The following is a 17,683-nucleotide window of genomic DNA, read 5'->3' on the forward strand; positions in this document are numbered from 1 at the left end:
GTTGTAGTTGCACACTATGACAATGAATGAAAAAACAAATAAAACCAACCTGAACATAAACATGGCTAGATATTATAGGGGAAAATATCAACAATTTCTAATTAAATCAATATAATTAAATACCGTACACAATAATGAATACATAAAAACTGTACAATAAATAATTTTGTACTACTTAGGAAATTATTATATTTTTGATTTCTCATTATAATTACTGTTAAACTTACTTAAACTCTTATGTATTGTAACAAACCACGTCCTTAATAGGCCTATATTGTAGGTCAATTATACACAAAGATGTGATTTGAGGAGCCATTTTAATTAATAAAAAACTCATGAATCTAATCAGAAATCACTGGCTCAACTGACTTATCTATAATCAGTTTGAATCCAACAAATTTAGCAAATTTTAGATGCTCAAAAAGATACAGTAAGAAACAGTAGCAACCACTCAAGTATACAGCATTGCTTTCATAGTCAAAGTGTCTGTGTACATTTAAAACAAATGATATTTCACAATGGCATCATCCCCCAAAGTAAATAATTTTCTTTCCAAAAGGATAGATTTAAGTTGATGAATTAGGCCAGTCTATGCTGAAAGCTTGAAAAAAAAAAAGTTAATCAATTAGGGCAAATGTCCTGTTGACGTCAGAGCAGAAACGCAGTTATGGGCGCAAAGAAAAAAACACTAACAGAAAAACAAATCAAACATATACTATTTTTTATTGACATGTTGACGAAGAGAGGGTTTTTCCCAAAAGAACTGGGGCATGGAGTGTTTGACAGTAAAACAAAGACTAATCTTAATATTAAAATGAACTGCAAGATTAGGGCTGCATTAGAGGAAAGTATAATACCCATTCAACCAATCAATAACAGTTCAGTGTTAAATATGGCAAATGATTGCTAATGAAACACCACTCTGGCCCAGTAAAACAGTGATTTTAACTTGTATCACCAAGATAGGAAACCATATTGCGCCACTTTTAAAACCCAACGGACAAACTCATCTATAACATGTGGCAGTATCTTACGTAGCAAACTTTGTTGCCATTGAAAAAGTGCAGACAAGTCATTTATGTGATGACGACGACAATTCTCCTGCCCTTGGAAAAAAAAAAAAACAACCCTTTCCAATTTCATACAATACTAACAAATTCACAAAATTAGCAAATACTACTAATGTTTGATATTAGTACATATTTCAATCTTATTCTAATCAGATTTACTGCAGCCCAACCACTGTGCTGTATGTCAATACAAGATCTTTCAAAGGGGCTCCTGACCAACAGAGCTGGGTCAACAACTCATGATTTAAGTTTTCATGCATGGAATGTTAAATTGTACACTAAGTGGACGCATAGGCAACACTGTGAATGCATTTAAAAAAATCATATCCCATATTAACATTCATCTTTAATTCTAAAGCAACATTTTAAAATAGAATAAATTAAAAAAATAATTCTGCCAATGTATGTACATCTCATCACACATCTGCCCAAGCACTTTTCAATACTGAAAAGTAAAAGGTTCTTTGCAGTGTTTTGGTACCACAAAGTAGAAATACAAGGGGAAACTGAAGAATGATACAGTATGCTGTCATTTGGCTGTACTTCAATAAGGCAGTCAGTGCAACAAAAGCTGAGTAAGTACTATGTATTGGAAAGGTGGCTCACTACCCAGTGTATGGAGACCAGATCAGCCAAAACTTAAACTCAGTGAAAAAACATAACAGCATTAATATACACAATTATGCTAAAATCAGCTATGAGAAGAACTGGAGGGAAACTGATATAAATAAATACAGAGATGATAAAGATAGATGTTATTTTATCCATCCATCTTATTTAATCAGTATGTCCCACAAAACAACAAATGTATCCTGTCAGTGTCATCTGTGTAGTCAAAGCTTGGGGCCAACCATTTGCTTATTACTGGTAAGTCAAATCATTTATCTTTTTGACTTATTTATTCTCTTCATCTATTCTTTGGGGGATGTGGTTCTCCATCCAAGAGACAACAACTGTTTCCAATAATGCCTGACATCTGCAACAGTAATTTGTCAACAACACACTCAACGAACTGTTTGGAGGACAGCTTTAAGTCCAAAGTTTGTTAAGATCACCATACAATTTCTTGCATGACGAAAGATTAAAAGAAAAATCAGAATCACTTCATGACATATCTGGAATATGTCTGTAAGAGCGCAGAACCCTGCTGGTTTGTTTTGGCTCCATTTACCACTTAACAGTATTACCAGATAGACCCTTCACAGTAACCCATCTTGCTCAAAGCTGGAGGGCAGCAGAGAGAAGGAAAAAGGACAAAACTTGACTCCGGTCCCGCTGTAAAACTTATTCTGAAACTCCACCCTGAGGAAGAAAAGAAAACAGCTGCTATAAACAGAAAACACAGAGATAATTCAAAGAACTTTGCTCCTGTCAATAACACAGGTACTTTAGGTCCTGCTATCTTACCAATGCAGCCGGAGCGCATGAAGGAATGCAGACAGACCCTCCATTACCAGAAGGATAGATACAGTGAGAACAGCAAACAGGCCAAACACAGGCAACAGGAATAAAACCCCGAGGGTAGTGTCCATTCGAAGTCCTACTCGCATCACCATGGTCCACAGCACCTCTGACAGCTCTGTGAGAGTGAAGAAAAGAGCACGTGCATCATCTTTCAGGGAACTACAGGGTAAATCCAAGTTATTGATACTCTCAATATCAGCAACATGAAATGGCTGCTCGTTCTTGCCCTCTTAAGACTGTCCTGTAAGCAGTTTTCCATTTAACGCTTCCTACACTACACACTGGCTTACTACCATTGGTGTGAATGTGGTATGAATGAATATAGTTTCTGTGCGTGGGTATCGAGTATCGATAGAAAAGCGCTATATAAATGTAAACCATTTATTATTAAATAATGTGGAGTGGCTGTTGTGTTCATTTCATACATTCAGTTTTGTTCAGTGTGTGCTTATACAGGTTTGAAGGACAAACAAGCAAAATAAATATGTGAAAATGCAAACCATAATACTCACGGGCATGTGCCAGGCTCAGAGCCCAGAGTCTAAGGTAGGAGGCTGTGTTGGAGACGCAACCTAGGCAATACTCAATAGTGTGGATGGCCTGATGCAGGAACTCGTCTGCAAAGTCAAACTATTACAACAACAAAGCAAAGTTCAGTGTCACTGACAGAAACCTGCAAAAAGTAACAATGGCTGCTTATGGGGATTCTTGAGATGAGTGGGTTAATTGTTCTGCTGACCAGACCTCCTCTGTTTGGTGCTCTCCGCTAGAAGAGAGATCACTGAGACTGCTGCCCTCCTCCATGTCATGGGCCCTCATCAGGTAGAGTTCCTCCTCACTGTTACGACGCACGCGCTCATATCCCTAAGTACACACAGCCAAAGTAATCAGACTAGCATACTCACAGTTAGAGGGACAAATATTTGGAGATGTTTTTTTCACATAATTGGAAGACATGCATTTGAAACACTCACCCTGTACATTCCCAGGCGGTGTCTTCCACTCTGAAGCCAGTAAAGGTAGAGAGGTTTCCCCAGGAGTAAGACAGGCACTGAGAGAACAGCAATGACCACCAAAAATACCTGCAAGCCAGTCTGAAAGATGCAAAACAACATTGTGTTACATTGTTCAGATCTATCTGTTCAGTTAGAACTATACAGCTGCAGCAGTGGAGCTTCACATTAGCTTCTCACCTGTCCTGGGTAGAGAGGCTGTATTGTGTCACCCTGCATGAGGAACATGTTTATGAAGTGGATGAGGATGCTCGGGGCGTGTCTGGAGTTGTGAGCAGAGAAGACCAGCCACTTGTAGAATATCATGAACACCAGGTAGCCAAAGAGGCACAGCAGGAACAGGAGCTCAGGGAGAAATACCAAGTACAGGTTGTACTTTTTCCTAAAGTGCCTGTTTTTTATTTTAAAAACACAAAAACAAAAATGAGTCAGGCTATTAATAACTGTAGCATACATACATAAAGAAGAAAGAAATCTCATACTCACAAGTGATTGTAAGTGCTGAGGACGACCCCAAAGCTCATGTGTATGACGCCAAGTATCACTGACATCTTCATCTTATAGGAGTTCAGAAACGTTAGGCGATTGGTTGCCAAGTTCCAGATCTTTGCAAAAGAAGGATGACACACACTGTATTAGACAATGAGTTGTTTGATTGGTTAATGCAATGCTACTTAAATCTCACTGAGAACACCTATAGTAGCTTTATAATAGCTAAATTATTGTTCCAGGAAGTGATCCTTCAACTCTAGTGGGGAATATTACTCTTGCATGAATTGAAAATATTTTATATGCTAAGTGTGTTTCAGAATACGACCAATTTGATCTGCAATTTCTGTGAATGACAGCGTTTCTCAGCGTCGTCTGGGATATTAACCACAAACAAAGTTCTCTTCAGCATTTCTTTTTTCCCCAGCAGTTTTGTATGCAATCAAAAACATGCTTGTAAATGTATGCATGTGTAAACTTTAGTGATACAATCTGTATATATTGGGCATTATATGGCAAATTATGTCGTAAATATAATGTATTGTTTTTAAATACTCTCTACTTACTGGGTCAATTCCCAGAGGATACGGTCCCTTGAAAACTCCTGTAACATTTGGATCCAGAGTAAGGAAACGGTTCTCACGGAGAACGTCATTACTATGAGGCAAAAATAAAACCACAGATGTGTCAAGATCACATTACTATGAAACAAATCCATCCATGTGATCTTATCTTTGTATGTCTGAATGCATCTTGTTCATTCATTTTCACAGTTAAAAATACGTATGCACTTCTGGACTTGCTTTCTTGGTTTAACTGCCTGAATGATGTCCTTCTTGTCATTAAATACTCACTTCCACACCTTCTCTGTGAACATGGACTTCACACTCCATCCGGAACCAAAGATGTTAAGGGACTTTGAGAAGCAGTCATTGTATATCAGACCAGTGTAGATGGAGAACAGGCCCATCATCAGGATGATGTAACGCCCCTCAAAGAATGTGTTCCAGATCTGCACATGCCCATTAAATCACACAGTTACACTTCAGACACACTGTATGCTACATGCTGCTATTTGCTTGGTTACAGAAGTGAGATTTTAAATGAATGAATGAACGATGACCTGGATGAATGAGAAAATTCAACGGTACAGTATCAGACCAGTTAAAAAATAGCTGTGGAGTGCTCTCTCACCTCATTCCTGGTGTTTTTGAGTTTGCGGTTGTTCTCGCACAGCACCATCCAGGCAGCAAAGGCAGCCATGATAAGTCCATGACCCAGGTCCCCGAACATTACAGCGAACAGGAAAGGGAAAGTGATGATTGTGAAAGGAGCTGAAAATAAGCAAGGGGGGGGGGGAAATACACTACTATAAAAAAATATATATATATATAAAAACAACCACATAATGAAATCTAGCAATAGACACACAAATGTTTGAAACAGTTAGGGGGGGTTGTTTTTCTTTTTCCCATGTGTAACACAAGACTGTTACTGTCTAATCTTTAATTTCTGATACAGTACAATGAGACCTTGTAAAAACTTCTGGCTAAAAACAAAAAAGCTGTGGCTCTGTTTTTCGTTTGGCCCATTCGCATTTTACTACATCACAGACGAAACAGGATCTTACTCACCAGGGTTGACCTCCCTGTAACTGCCCACTCCATAGGCATCCACAATGTTCTGGAAGCCAGAGGTAAATTTGTTGGTCCTTATCAGGGTGGGGGGAGTGTCGTTGGTGGGGATACGATTGACAAAGGAAGGCACTGTCGCGCCGCTTTTTCTCTGAAATATCAATGTTTACGCAAAATGTCAGCAATTGCCCATAAATTAATTCCATTGTAAAATCTTGAAAGATTTGATTAGCACTGAAAAGAAAGCACTGAATGGGAATTGTCCAAAGCAAACTGAATTAACAATGGTCTTTCTGTACCCTCGCCTAAACTTTTTTTTTTTTTTCAAAACACTAAAGAGGGCAAAATAAAAGCAGTTCCAGAGGCAGTACATGCCTTCATGATAACAGTATCACAATTCATGAAGCAACTGCCCTGGTTAAATAAACAGAAAAAAAAATCCTATTGTGAGATCAGATGCAGGTTGAAAGCAGATCAACTCTGTGAAGAGTTTCCTCACCGATCCGTCTTCCAAGGCTCTCCGCAGGTTGGGAATGTCGTTGACAGGACACCACACCTCAGCAATCAGACACTTGTTGGTTACGTCAAAACTACACAGGTTCAGAATGTAGTAGATTGCCTTCATCTTCTTGACCTGGATAACCCAGGTGTAGACTGATTCTGAAGCCTTGATCAGGACCTGCCTCAGGTAGTCCTCTGTCCTGTGAAGCACCTGGACACGGCAAGAGATTAACACGTTAGATCATATATGAAGATATTCATGACTTTCAAGAAATGGTTAAAATAACACATGCAAGTCTGGTCGCTTTTCAGCTGTTTTGCTAACCCTTCACCCAGCCATGTGCATTTCTTTTCAATGAAGCCGGCGAGAAAGCAACCCATGGAGCGGTGGATAACTTTATATATCATATACCTGTCACAATGTGTATATTTGTGTTGTCTTATCTGTTATAAACAAGAGATTACGGGTTATGGGTGCATTTGCGTTGTGGTGCCGCCAAGACGAGCTGGGACACCGCGTCGGTGGCCAAAAAAAACGCTATGTGGAAGGCAAAGAGCCTCTATTCTCCCCTTTATCCCCTTTTTGGTTTAATGTTTTTCTTAATGTTTTTAATGGTTTGATGTTTTTATTTTTACTTGATCTGTTAAGCACTTTGTAACTGTTTTGAAAGGTGCTATACAAATAAAGTTTATTATTAAAGTTTATTATAAGTTACAAGTTATTTATTTAACCATCACAATTACTCCAAAGCTGTTTAATTATGGTAAAAATGTAGCATAGTTAAGGTGAAAATCCTGCATAGTCCCTCTTTAAAAAAAGAGGCATTTTTGAGTTTGAGTGTGAACAAAAGACCAAAAAAGAAAAAAGAAAACAGAAGTCAAGAGGGGAGAGGGGAGAGGATGAAAATGGATTTTTAAAAAAAGAGTTCAACTTTCAGCTGAGGCCTCATGTTGATCATGTGCCACAGGGAGTGGGTGCATCTCTATTTTTCAGTCACAGTGGGTTGAAGGTTACCAAATAATTCACGGTGCACTGACTGCCCCATACAGAAACTCAACTGACCATGTAACTGCCAGGACTGGCTCACAAGAGGAACAACTGAGTTTGTCTTTCAATTTAGTACATTTATCTTAAACCCCCACCACCAAGAAAGAAAAAAAATCCTGGACAGCTCTCATCTTACACCACTGGTTGTATTTTAACAGGGAAACGATAACAAAAGCATTTAAAAGTACACCTTCAGTGAATGACAAACAGAATAAGATCTGTTTTCTGTCACTAATTAAATGTCTGCGTGATTAGGCATTTTAGAAAATGTGAAACATACCGTGTGCAGGTCCTGAATGCGAGTTCTTAGTCCTTCCACAACATCATTCCTCTCCTCATTGCTGCTGGGGTAGGGATACAGGTGACAGTGGTAGCTGTGGAGGGAAACATTGTGTCATTCACAACTAAATATTACTACAGAGGCAAGTAAAAAGTAGAGGAAAAAAGTAGAGGTATGGTAAAGTATGAAGAATAATTACCAGTCACAAATCTTCTTCACTTTTTGGCCTATTTGCTCTCCCCAGTAAGAGATCAGGAACACCACACTTTTGGTAGGTTCCCCCTGCAAAGAGAAAGTAGGCACATGATACGTATTAACTTTCTTTTTTTTGAAGTGTGATTTCTCACCCAAATAACATCTTCATATAACTGTTACAGTTTCCGTTCAAAAATAACATAATTCGGGGCGGCATATAGCTCACTTGGTAGAGCTTGGTAGAGCATTTCCTGTCTCTCTCTCTCGACTGTGCAATCGATTAAAGACAATAAAAAGCCCCCAATAAATATACTTTAAAAAAACAAACAAACATGAAAAACATGTCCATTTATCTGTGAAAACAATGATTGATTGAAATGTAATTCTTATCTTTGGAAACAGCTGAGCAGCACTGATTTCTCGACTTGATTTGTTTCTTTTATTTATTTATTTTTAAATATTATGACTGGTGGAGTTTTTAGCTTCATGTCAGGCCTCCTACTTTCACATTACTTCACAACTACACGTTAACACTGATTGTGAAGAGTGTCCCAACATTCCACAAGTGATCGGTGGCAGCGCTGCATGCCTGCCTTCTGGCCAAGCAGAGGGAATGGATAACTGGATTAGTGCTGTCACTCAGTGTGAGTGGACAAGATCACAGCACCCCCATTGTTGATGAGAACAGCAAGGACAACAAGCACAGTCCACAACAGATCATTTAACAAATACACATTTGACAGCCGTTTCAGGTTTGGATCCCTCCCTTTTGTTGTTGGCTTTACAACCCTACTGTCCTCTGTGCTGTTTAGTAAACAAAACTTTGGCAACATAAACAGAAGAAAGTGACAACGATATTGTTTGTCACACTAAAGACCATGAATATAATCCACTGCTTTTTACGATTATGCTAAACTGCTGTTATAGTAAATTGTGACAATACAAACTGTGTGATTAATGAGTATTATTAAATTCTCTCCATTGTTTGAGATCAATTTTGGATATTTACAAAACCTAATAAGGAAAGCAGATTAGTCCAATAAAAATCCTTATCATGTACACTGGAATCTGACAGAACTCCTCTGAGGATCGATCTGTCATTGAATGAGAACCAAAGTCTGTTATTAAAAGTGATTTACAGTAAATTAATTCAAATGAATCTAATTTGTTATCTTGTACCAAGGTAACTTCTGGCATCCAGAAATTTATGAAAACCTTTCTGCTGTCTTCCCTGGTGATATTTCATTTCTCACACTGTAACAAAAGTAATTAAACCTTGGCACAAATCCCAGATCAGGTTTGCCTTGAGAGACCTACCGTGTCAGGGTCTTCCAGATACTCCTCCACCTCAGCATAGCTGAGGATGGTGTAGCCTTTACAGACTCTCCAAAGCATCCGCTCAAAGGCCTCGATCTTCACTCTCTGAATGAGCCCAGAGATGAAACTGCAAGAGAGCAGCAGGAGAGCATTCACCAACATGACAGCAATCAAAGCTTTGTTATCACATGAACAATCATATATCAGTGATGTCACATTGTGTCACTTGATATAATACACACAGTCTACTGTAGCAGGGAGACTTTCTATGTTGCAGCATATTAGTGGCAGCACAGAAATGCAGCTGTGAGGTCAGCTGTCTTTCCCTTAAGAACTTATTGGTACAGCACATTCACAGTCAACCCAAAACACACTCAACTAAATCTATATGTTCCTTGTTTGGAGTAAAGGGAATTCCCACAACACTGGTTTTGTGTATGCAACATGTTGTTGGCAAACAGCCAAAGCAGCATTTCAGTCATTGCAACTTGTGTGGCTTGTGCAGTTTTTGTTTGTTGCAAGACAGGACAGCTGGACCCCATTTACTCCCCCCGGGCCCACCCCTAGGTATTATGGCTGAAAAAGTGATATTACTGTTTCAATTTTATAATGCAATGGCAGTTGTGACAGCTGATAAACCGTGATATAGAAACAAACAGATGAAACTCATACTGCAAACAAAAACATTTGCATAGTACTAATATGGTTAGCTGCCAGAATTTCATCCCTCACCCCAGTTTGGCCCCTAGCCTCTGCATGCTGTTGTAGTCCATCATTGTGTCTTTCTCTAGAAAGGGAAACTCCTCGTACTGTACTTGTAGAGTCTCTCGCTAAAAATAAAGACAAGACACAGAAGGGTAAGGACAAAAAATAAATAAAATAAAATAACTTTTTAACTATAAAAATGGTGAAAATGAGGATGTAAAAAATGGGGCCACTTTATGGTGTGACACTAACCTCTGAAGTTCTCTGTACAAAGTTGCGGGTGATGCGCAGCATGTGTGTGTACTCTGTCAGCTCCAGCAGATTCTTCTGCAGCTTCTCTTTATTCCTGGTGACTTCACCTAACTCCACTTCTAGTCTTTGTAGCTGCTCCTGTGAACACACACCGATACACAGTGATCACTGACACGACAGAGATATAATAATAACAATGATAATCATACATGAAGAATGAATGTTAACAATGAATATTAATTTACACACACAAAAACAGAATGGAGTCACAGTACTCAATTACATTCTTTTAACTGCAGCAAAAGTAACTAAACACTGATTTAACACACAAATATATATGATGTTACATAAAACGTTAAAATTAGTATACAAAAGCATGTAACTAACCATTATAGTCATAACATGCTTGGGCAGAGGAGCCACGGGGTTCACATCTCCTTCTGGCAGGGAGATGTCTGCTTTTTTGATTTCCCTCAGAAGGTATCCTGTTAAAAATAAAGTTTTATCTTTTCTGGTACATGACAACATTCCAACATTTCCAAATACCATGACCAGTGTCTGAACAGTAAAGGATTTCAAGTTAAGTCTAACAGTGCCTTATTCTTTTGCCTAATCTAATAATGAAGGGTTTGGTTGACCAGGGAGGCATTTCATTCAACTAAATTTACAACCAGCTGACATTTCTCATGACTGTAGGGTCACCAATTCAATTCAGTGAGAGGGCCCTCTGTGGATTCATGAGCTCCTGCTTTACTTCAACAGTCTCATCACAACTTTGTTTTGATCCTGTCTGAGCTTTATGTTGTAGTCCTTCCCCCGACCTGACTACAAATACAACTCAACAACCGGCCAGGGAAACCTCAACCTTCAATCAATACATTCTTACCAAGGATCCTCTCCATCTCTTCACATTTTTTGATCTCGTTGACGTGTTTTCGCTGGAACGCGTTCACATTGGGATTGAGCTGAAACATTACGCAACAGACAAGTCAAGAGTTAAATCATTATCCAACATTAACCAAACCGCAGGTTCTAGTGCAGCAGCATTTTATATACAGGCGTGCTCTTGAGGATTTACCTATGGCTTGCCACAATATCTGCTCTAGCATAGATTAAAAGTCAGTAATGGCAGCAACACTAAAGTACACAGTACAAGTTAGACGCACTTTCTAGTTTTAGCCAACTCAGCAGTAACATGAGAGTAGACACACACACACACACAGGAGTGCGTCTGAAGCCTGTCGTGTTTTCAGGACTTACATCTCTGAACTCCACCAGCCCCAGCTCTCCCAGTTCGCTGATGCAGTCATATGATGACCCAGACTGCAGGAACAGCTGGGCCAGACACATCTCTTCACCTCGGAGCAGGGAGCTCATTGTGACAGTCCGGTGATATTTCCCCTGCTCAGCCCGCGGGGCTAACGGTGGTTAGCCGGCTACCTGCTGCGGTCACACTGCTGCGTGGACGTGGACGTCAACGGCGGCCAGGGGAGTCTTTCTTTGTCCTCTTCATGTTTATTAAGGCTCCGGTGATAAGACGCTCTCTGACTTGCACAACGCCGACTTTCTAGATAGACATCGTTGGAGCAGAGTAGCTGTTCCTGGTAGCTAATGAGCTAGCCGGCGAGCGACCAACTGTTTTTCTTAACGTTAGGTGGAAAAACTTGTTTCGTCGAAGTTGAACGTGAAAATAAGAGAAAGGTGGTGTTGAAGCCGCTAACGCTGCACAGCCACGGACGTGCTCTCGACTCTTCTCATAGTTTGTGAAGTTTTTAAAGGACGTCTGGTTGTCACGTCCATAGTACTCCACGTCACTTCACTTCACACTGTTGAATACGGTGATCAACTTCCACAGCAGCGGACGAGCCGCGGACCAATGGGCGCCGCCCGCCCGAGTCTGCGCATTGCGGACTCTCATGGGCCCTGAACGCTGACTGCAGGTGCATACATGATCCACCTTCAGACTCCTGCACAATTACAAGTATGTAGGTGGTATTCATTTGGCTGATTTTTGAAGTGAAGGGAAATAAAAATACAACTCTTGTGGCAAACATTACAAAGAGATGATCATTTTTTAAGCCTTTCTTCAGATGGTAATGAACTGTTACTTTTTATTATGACTGATGCAACAAACCGTTTTGTGTTTACTTATGTAGAAAATAGGAACTAGTCTGGCCACCCTGCAGAAGTATACATATACTTAATGCTTAAATAGGCAAAATATCCCTACTGCACAGAGGGATTTCTCTAAATAGCAGCAAATGAGAACAAATGTCCTGCAGTCAGTCAAGAAATTATACCGAACACACTGAGGAGTCGACGATGTGACAATGAATCAGTAAAGAAAAATGGATAAGCTTTATGAATCGGTCTCACAGCCCAAATCACTGAAAACCCAAGACTAGAACTTGTGTGAGACAGGCTTAAAATTCCTGTTTCCTTGTTATCGCCAACTCTTGAAGTATTTGCAGGAAGAGCGGGTGAAGGTTTTAAAAGCTGTGATGGCTGCTAGACTATGTACTGAATTTGTAAGGTGCCAAAACCTTTACAAAAATCAAAATAATTACCAGTATCTCCTCCAAGACAGTAATAGTAAGGTACCAGTGTAAAAAGATGCAAATCCTGGAATCATAAGTGGCTGCACTAACTTGATGATTGATGCTGTTTGCACAATGACTAAGAACTCTCTGAGAATTAAGAAACAAAAAGTTAGGTGGGACTGAAATCAGACTAGAAAACTGCACAAAAGGCCTAACCCATGGCCGGATCACTTTTAAACTTCAGGAAATCAGAATACTGTGAACAAAAGTGTATGGATGAATTGAGTCTAAAATAAATAATAGAAAAAATATTTTTATTCAAAATGGTGCACAAATATTTACAAAACTATATTATTATAATAACACATTGTGCCATTCCTCTACATTTTTTTCCTGAGTTTTAAAGAGCAGCACTCTTCCATGCCTGTCGAATCTGTCTCCATGGAGTCCCGAGAATTGAGGCCGTGATAAAGAAAAAAACAAGGATAAGGCCTTTCGCCAGAGACTGGGAATGTGGCTCACCTGAGGAAGATAAAGGTAAAATAAGTTGGCATTATCAGTATCGACTGTCACACTAAAGCACAAATGTGTCACAGTTGACCTTTAGGACATGAAAGAGGCTTTTTTTTTAATGTGTGGTTCCCCTCTGAGATCAACTGCACTCACTTTTCAGATACACTATTGCTGACAAGAATAATTATATCTTTCATAGTACAAACAATTTATTAATTGATCTACATAAGGAAACAAAACACTGGATAGATTTCTGAATGATTAGACGAGCTCTCACCTGTGTAATATTTAGTGATGGGGAAGGCCAGCTCGGGCCAACACACATCATTCCTGTCACAGTCATACTCTGTGAAGTTGATCTGAAACCTGTAGAAAATGGTCAAACAGAGAAACACACTCTAAGTAAAAAATAGTCAGGCATCTCAAACATCAAGTAATTTACTTGGCTTAATTTAACAGTTCTCTTTATAAGCTCAGTGTTGGTGCTTGAAGGAGCACCTGGTTTTTGGTGGTCCCGTGTTGAGAGGAATGTCAGTAAAGGTGACTGAGGAGGTGATGGGGAACAACTGAGTTTCCATTGGGTCGCAAGGAGAGACATCACCTACTCCACAATCCATAACCCAAGTGTAGGGGTGGTAGCTAGAAATGAACAAAATAGGCCTCTTGTTTCACAACAACTTACGAGGCTTTGTCGATGTAATGGGAAGTAGAACATGTGGTGATACAATAGAATTTACATTCTAGTAAAACAAGCAAATTGATGCACACCTGATTTGCACAGCACGGATTTCCCTTTGAGGTACACCCTCTACCATGCCAGTGATGAGACTCTTTATGAGGATATGTTGGTGGGATGAAATCCCATAGCATGAACTTGTAGTATCTTCCATAGTTGTGCTTGAATTCAGCATCACATCTGGAATCCATTCAGAAAAAGAAATAAAAGAACACTGTTAAATATGATTTGCAGGTTTAATAAAAGTGTCATTCAGTATTATTCATAAATGTATGATGCCATGGCCCAAATATGCATGGTCTGTACAAAATGAAAACTTTGTAGCAACTTCTATGCGTGATCTTACTTACAGCTTATGTTCACCCAGTCTGTCACAATAAAGGAATCTGGTTTTCCACTCCTTGACACATATGTTGCTGTAGTCAGAGCTGCCTGAAGAGAGGCAACAGTCTCTCTAAAGGGGGAAAACATATTCTATTTCAGCACAAATACACAAAAGTACACCAAGGTATAAGTACATTAAACATTAACTCATGCTAAGTTACTGACCTCAGGAGATTACACTGAGTTAGATTCTGTCGACTGATTGGTAGCAAACATCCTGATGTTGAATTCTCCCCAAACAGAACTGGTTTCTTCTGATTAGAAGAACAGAGTCCTCCACTCACTGCCAGATCAGAAAAATGTGTTGCGTCTTCAAGTCAAGTTGTTTGGGTTCAAGTAAACATAGCTCAGTACTGTACAATTTCAGCAATTGACAACGTGACTCAATAGGTTTTACCTGGTTTCCAAAGGTTGATTGTTGTCCTCTGTATTGAGCCTGTGTTATCGTCCGAAGTGTTTACAATCCCAGCGATGACAGGCCTTCCCACCTGGTAACCTGTCATTCAAAGTGTCTATGTGTTACCCACTGTGAACTGTTTTTATTTTTATTTACAAAGGTTTGCTCCCACACTCATCATCAGGACAACATTTATTTTGCTCTCACCTGGGTTTCCTGAGTTCACCTCCCCCACGATTTCTCCATTTAGAAACACAGCAGAATATTTTGTAGTCAACATGACTGTTTAGGAGACAGAAAGCACATATCAGCCCAAACTTCATCAAACATATTTCTCAACTTGTATCACTCACTGACTTGTGATGAGCCATATCATGGGCACTTACCATCACTGTTTAAAGTGACAGCCCCAACAGTGCGCGTCAGTGTGATCCTTGTGATGCCATTTTGTTCCCAGTAGAATTTATAATCCAGCGCTAAGGTCACATTCTCACATACCAGCTTCTCATCTTCAGAGAAATATAACCACATTTCAACATTAAGATCATTATTTGTTGTTAGTTTAAGCTGTTAGTTGTAATGTCCATACCTGAAGAGGCAACAGCATCTGTGCTTGAAATATACTGACTCAAGTCAGTGGCCACCTCATCAGCTACATCCACAATAACATCACCTGGAATACATGGGAAAAAAAACAAAAAAACAAAAATGAAATATACCAGAATCTATCAAAAATGTTGCTATAGAACTGATTAGCAGGGGACATACCCCCTTGCCCACTCTTCACTTCAATCCTCAAATCCACTGGAAGTGTCTGTAGGGGAGATCCAGTTGGACAGGAGCGGAGCAGAGTCACACATTTAACTTGGAAATTTTTCAAAAATGCTACAGGAGCACTGTTTACACATCGTCCAAGTGCTTTCTGTGGAACAGAACCATAGATTACCAACACATACAGTACAAAGTATAATCTGTATATAAACAAATCTTTATCATATATACAGATGACTAACCTGGGGAATAGTGAAGTATTGGTCATTCGTTGTTAAAATGGGACTTCCTTGAATATAAACATCAGCTGGCTCTGGAGCTGACAACACAGGCTTCTGGAAGCTGGGGCTGGGCTTTGGTTTGCTTGACAGTAAAAATGACAAATGTTAATATGGCGCAAGCACTGATAAATGACTTGCAGACAACCAAAAAGAACATATATTCAAATATTTCTCACATTGTATCACCATGGTAAAAAAGTCCAAGGTAAGGGTTGTTTTCAGTTGGAGAATTGACGCATAGAAATGGAAACCAGTCTGGGGAGTTTTCGGAGGATTGCACAGAGCATTGATAATCTGGAGCGGGAGAGACCTGTCCACCAACGGGCCCTGGGAGACAGTGGGACTCAAACAGCTTCAAATCTTCAACGGAGCAATCCTGACAAGAGGAGGGACATACAAATCGTTGTTAATTAATATAGAAAGAAACAGATTTGAAAACAAAATGCACTGTTGACTTGTTAAATGTTAATGGAATAATACCTTGTCGCAGCAGCAGCGTACATCACATGCTCTGAATGTGAGATCACATGGACAAGCGCCCAGTGGTTGGTACACTTGGTTTGGGATGGCTGTTTTATTATCTGAAGTGGATGGGAGGTTTATATTTATTACAAATGTGGCACTCTCTAAGAGCATGAAGCATTAAGGCAGATTATGGTTGATTATGAATGATATCATTTGAATTACCAGATTCGGCGTTGACAGGGAACAGCAGGGCATGTATCTGTGCCTGGATCAGCAGTGATGCCAGAGGTTTGCCGCCCATACATGCTGACAGCTGAAGGGCCTCTAGGACACACAGTGGCTTAAGACAGCAGTCTGAGTCTGTCTCATTCTCTCCACACAAACGTAGACTTCTGTCCAGTTTTAGCTGAACACGAAGTGCAGTCTGGGACAACAAAGATGACGATACATAAGGAAAAATGAATGTTCAGCTCTACCCATTTTTTTGTTTCAATTACCATAAATCCCATCTGAGTGTCTCCTGTTTCACCTTTTTTTTTAAATGGTGTCTGCTGTGAGACTGGGGTCTTACCTTTCCCACCTGCTCCTGTATGAGCTGCCACTGTGTTTCCTCAGCCACACATGATGGAGGACCAATGCTTCCTGTAAAATAAAGATTAAATAAAACCACCACCACATCTGACAAATAGACAACACACTCATACTGGAGTCACATGACTACCTTCCTTCAGGCAACTAAATATTCCCCAACACCTTTGATTTGAATCACAAGCATTACTTCATCGTGAACCCATCGCCCCTCATGTTTATCTGCTATAAAACTATTTACGTCTCTTTTATCTTTCACCTGTAGTGCTGGATGGGGACACCGTCCTCAGTATCAGAGAGATGTCCGACGTGTTTCCCAGCAGAAACGCCGACACCGTTGGTCCAGTCACAACGAGATAGGTCGGACGAAAAACTGTTGAACACAGCGTTAACTTTCCTGTTAGCTACACAAAGTTAATTGGTAACTTAGTGAACGAAACCTTTGAAGTGAGCACATTTGGACTAGCTAAGGTAACGTTAGCTACGTTTAAACCTGATTCATTTGTGTGCGTATGTATATACAGTATGTATCTCCTACTTACCAACAGTGTTTTGAGCGTGAACCACGGAAAAGAGCAGTAAAACATATATGAGCCGGTGTGAGACGGACAGAGAGGGACACAGCTTATCAGACACGTTAGCCATTTGGTTTCCTTCGCGTTACAACGTCGACATATTTGTAAACTGTCGGTGGTGTCCTGGTGTTGTCCTGGCAACGACGCACGACCAATCACAGACCGGAAACCTTCTTGTTCTGAGGAAAGACGAAAAACAAAACGAAACCTAACTGAACGACAGCGACCTCATCTGGCGTGGAGGGAGGGGAACGGTGTGTTTACTTTTTTTTAAGCTAGTTCTGATTTTATTTAAATTAAATTATTTACATTTCCTCCGTTTAAGAAGTTAAATTGTTACAAAAAACGTAGGCTATTTACTTTTCTTCAATGTATTAAGGACGCTCAAACTGTAACTTAGGCCACACTCCAGTCCAGTCGGTGGCAGTGATGCACCTGTAGTCTAACCACCAACAAAGAGGAAGA

General features: G+C 39.9%; 2 protein-coding genes across 2 annotated transcripts; both read right to left on the reverse strand.

The window, feature by feature from the left end:
• Positions 1-763: 763 nt before the first annotated feature.
• Positions 764-11,779, reverse strand: atp6v0a2b (ATPase H+ transporting V0 subunit a2b). Its single transcript, XM_083978933.1, has 20 exons — positions 11,229-11,779; positions 10,855-10,933; positions 10,356-10,453; positions 9,969-10,106; positions 9,744-9,841; positions 9,012-9,138; positions 7,699-7,781; positions 7,500-7,593; positions 6,170-6,382; positions 5,671-5,821; positions 5,231-5,370; positions 4,891-5,048; positions 4,603-4,693; positions 4,034-4,152; positions 3,728-3,938; positions 3,509-3,628; positions 3,279-3,398; positions 3,047-3,164; positions 2,478-2,649; positions 764-2,372 (listed from the first exon to the last, which is right to left on the reverse strand). Exons 1-20 carry the CDS (start codon positions 11,343-11,345, stop codon positions 2,270-2,272), a joined length of 2,550 nt encoding a protein of 849 aa, XP_083835059.1. The 5' UTR covers positions 11,346-11,779; the 3' UTR covers positions 764-2,269.
• Positions 11,780-12,888: 1,109 nt separating this feature from the next.
• On the reverse strand, positions 12,889-17,333 carry tctn2 (tectonic family member 2). The gene is made up of 18 exons (XM_083978775.1): positions 17,186-17,333; positions 16,903-17,016; positions 16,627-16,697; positions 16,278-16,479; positions 16,071-16,171; positions 15,767-15,966; positions 15,552-15,672; positions 15,307-15,460; positions 15,128-15,211; positions 14,925-15,047; positions 14,746-14,820; positions 14,539-14,637; positions 14,307-14,424; positions 14,108-14,211; positions 13,790-13,937; positions 13,520-13,660; positions 13,299-13,387; positions 12,889-13,030 (listed from the first exon to the last, which is right to left on the reverse strand). The coding sequence occupies exons 1-18, from the start codon at positions 17,286-17,288 to the stop codon at positions 12,909-12,911; spliced, it is 2,169 nt and encodes a 722-aa protein (XP_083834901.1). The 5' UTR covers positions 17,289-17,333; the 3' UTR covers positions 12,889-12,908.
• Between the last annotated feature and the right edge of the window lie 350 nt (positions 17,334-17,683).

Source organism: Trachurus trachurus (assembly GCF_905171665.1).
Source record: "Trachurus trachurus genome assembly, chromosome: 9".
Lineage (NCBI taxonomy): Eukaryota > Metazoa > Chordata > Actinopteri > Carangiformes > Carangidae > Trachurus > Trachurus trachurus.

Bases quoted from the DNA above. Each gene is read 5' to 3' on its own strand.
- atp6v0a2b (XM_083978933.1), bottom strand. From the start codon at position 11,345: ATGAGCTCCCTGCTCCGAGGTGAAGAGATGTGTCTGGCCCAGCTGTTC. The intron at 4,694-4,890 runs GTGAGTATTTAA...TTTGCCTCATAG, and splicing joins TTCACAGAGAAGGTGTGGAA to TAATGACGTTCTCCGTGAGA. The intron at 3,939-4,033 runs GTGAGTATGAGA...AATAAAAAACAG, and splicing joins CTCAGCACTTACAATCACTT to GCACTTTAGGAAAAAGTACA.
- tctn2 (XM_083978775.1), bottom strand. From the start codon at position 17,288: ATGGCTAACGTGTCTGATAAGCTGTGTCCCTCTCTGTCCGTCTCACAC. The intron at 17,017-17,185 runs GTAAGTAGGAGA...TGTGTTCAACAG, and splicing joins TCACGCTCAAAACACTGTTG to TTTTTCGTCCGACCTATCTC. The intron at 16,172-16,277 runs GTAATTCAAATG...CATCCACTTCAG, and splicing joins CCCTGTCAACGCCGAATCTG to ATAATAAAACAGCCATCCCA.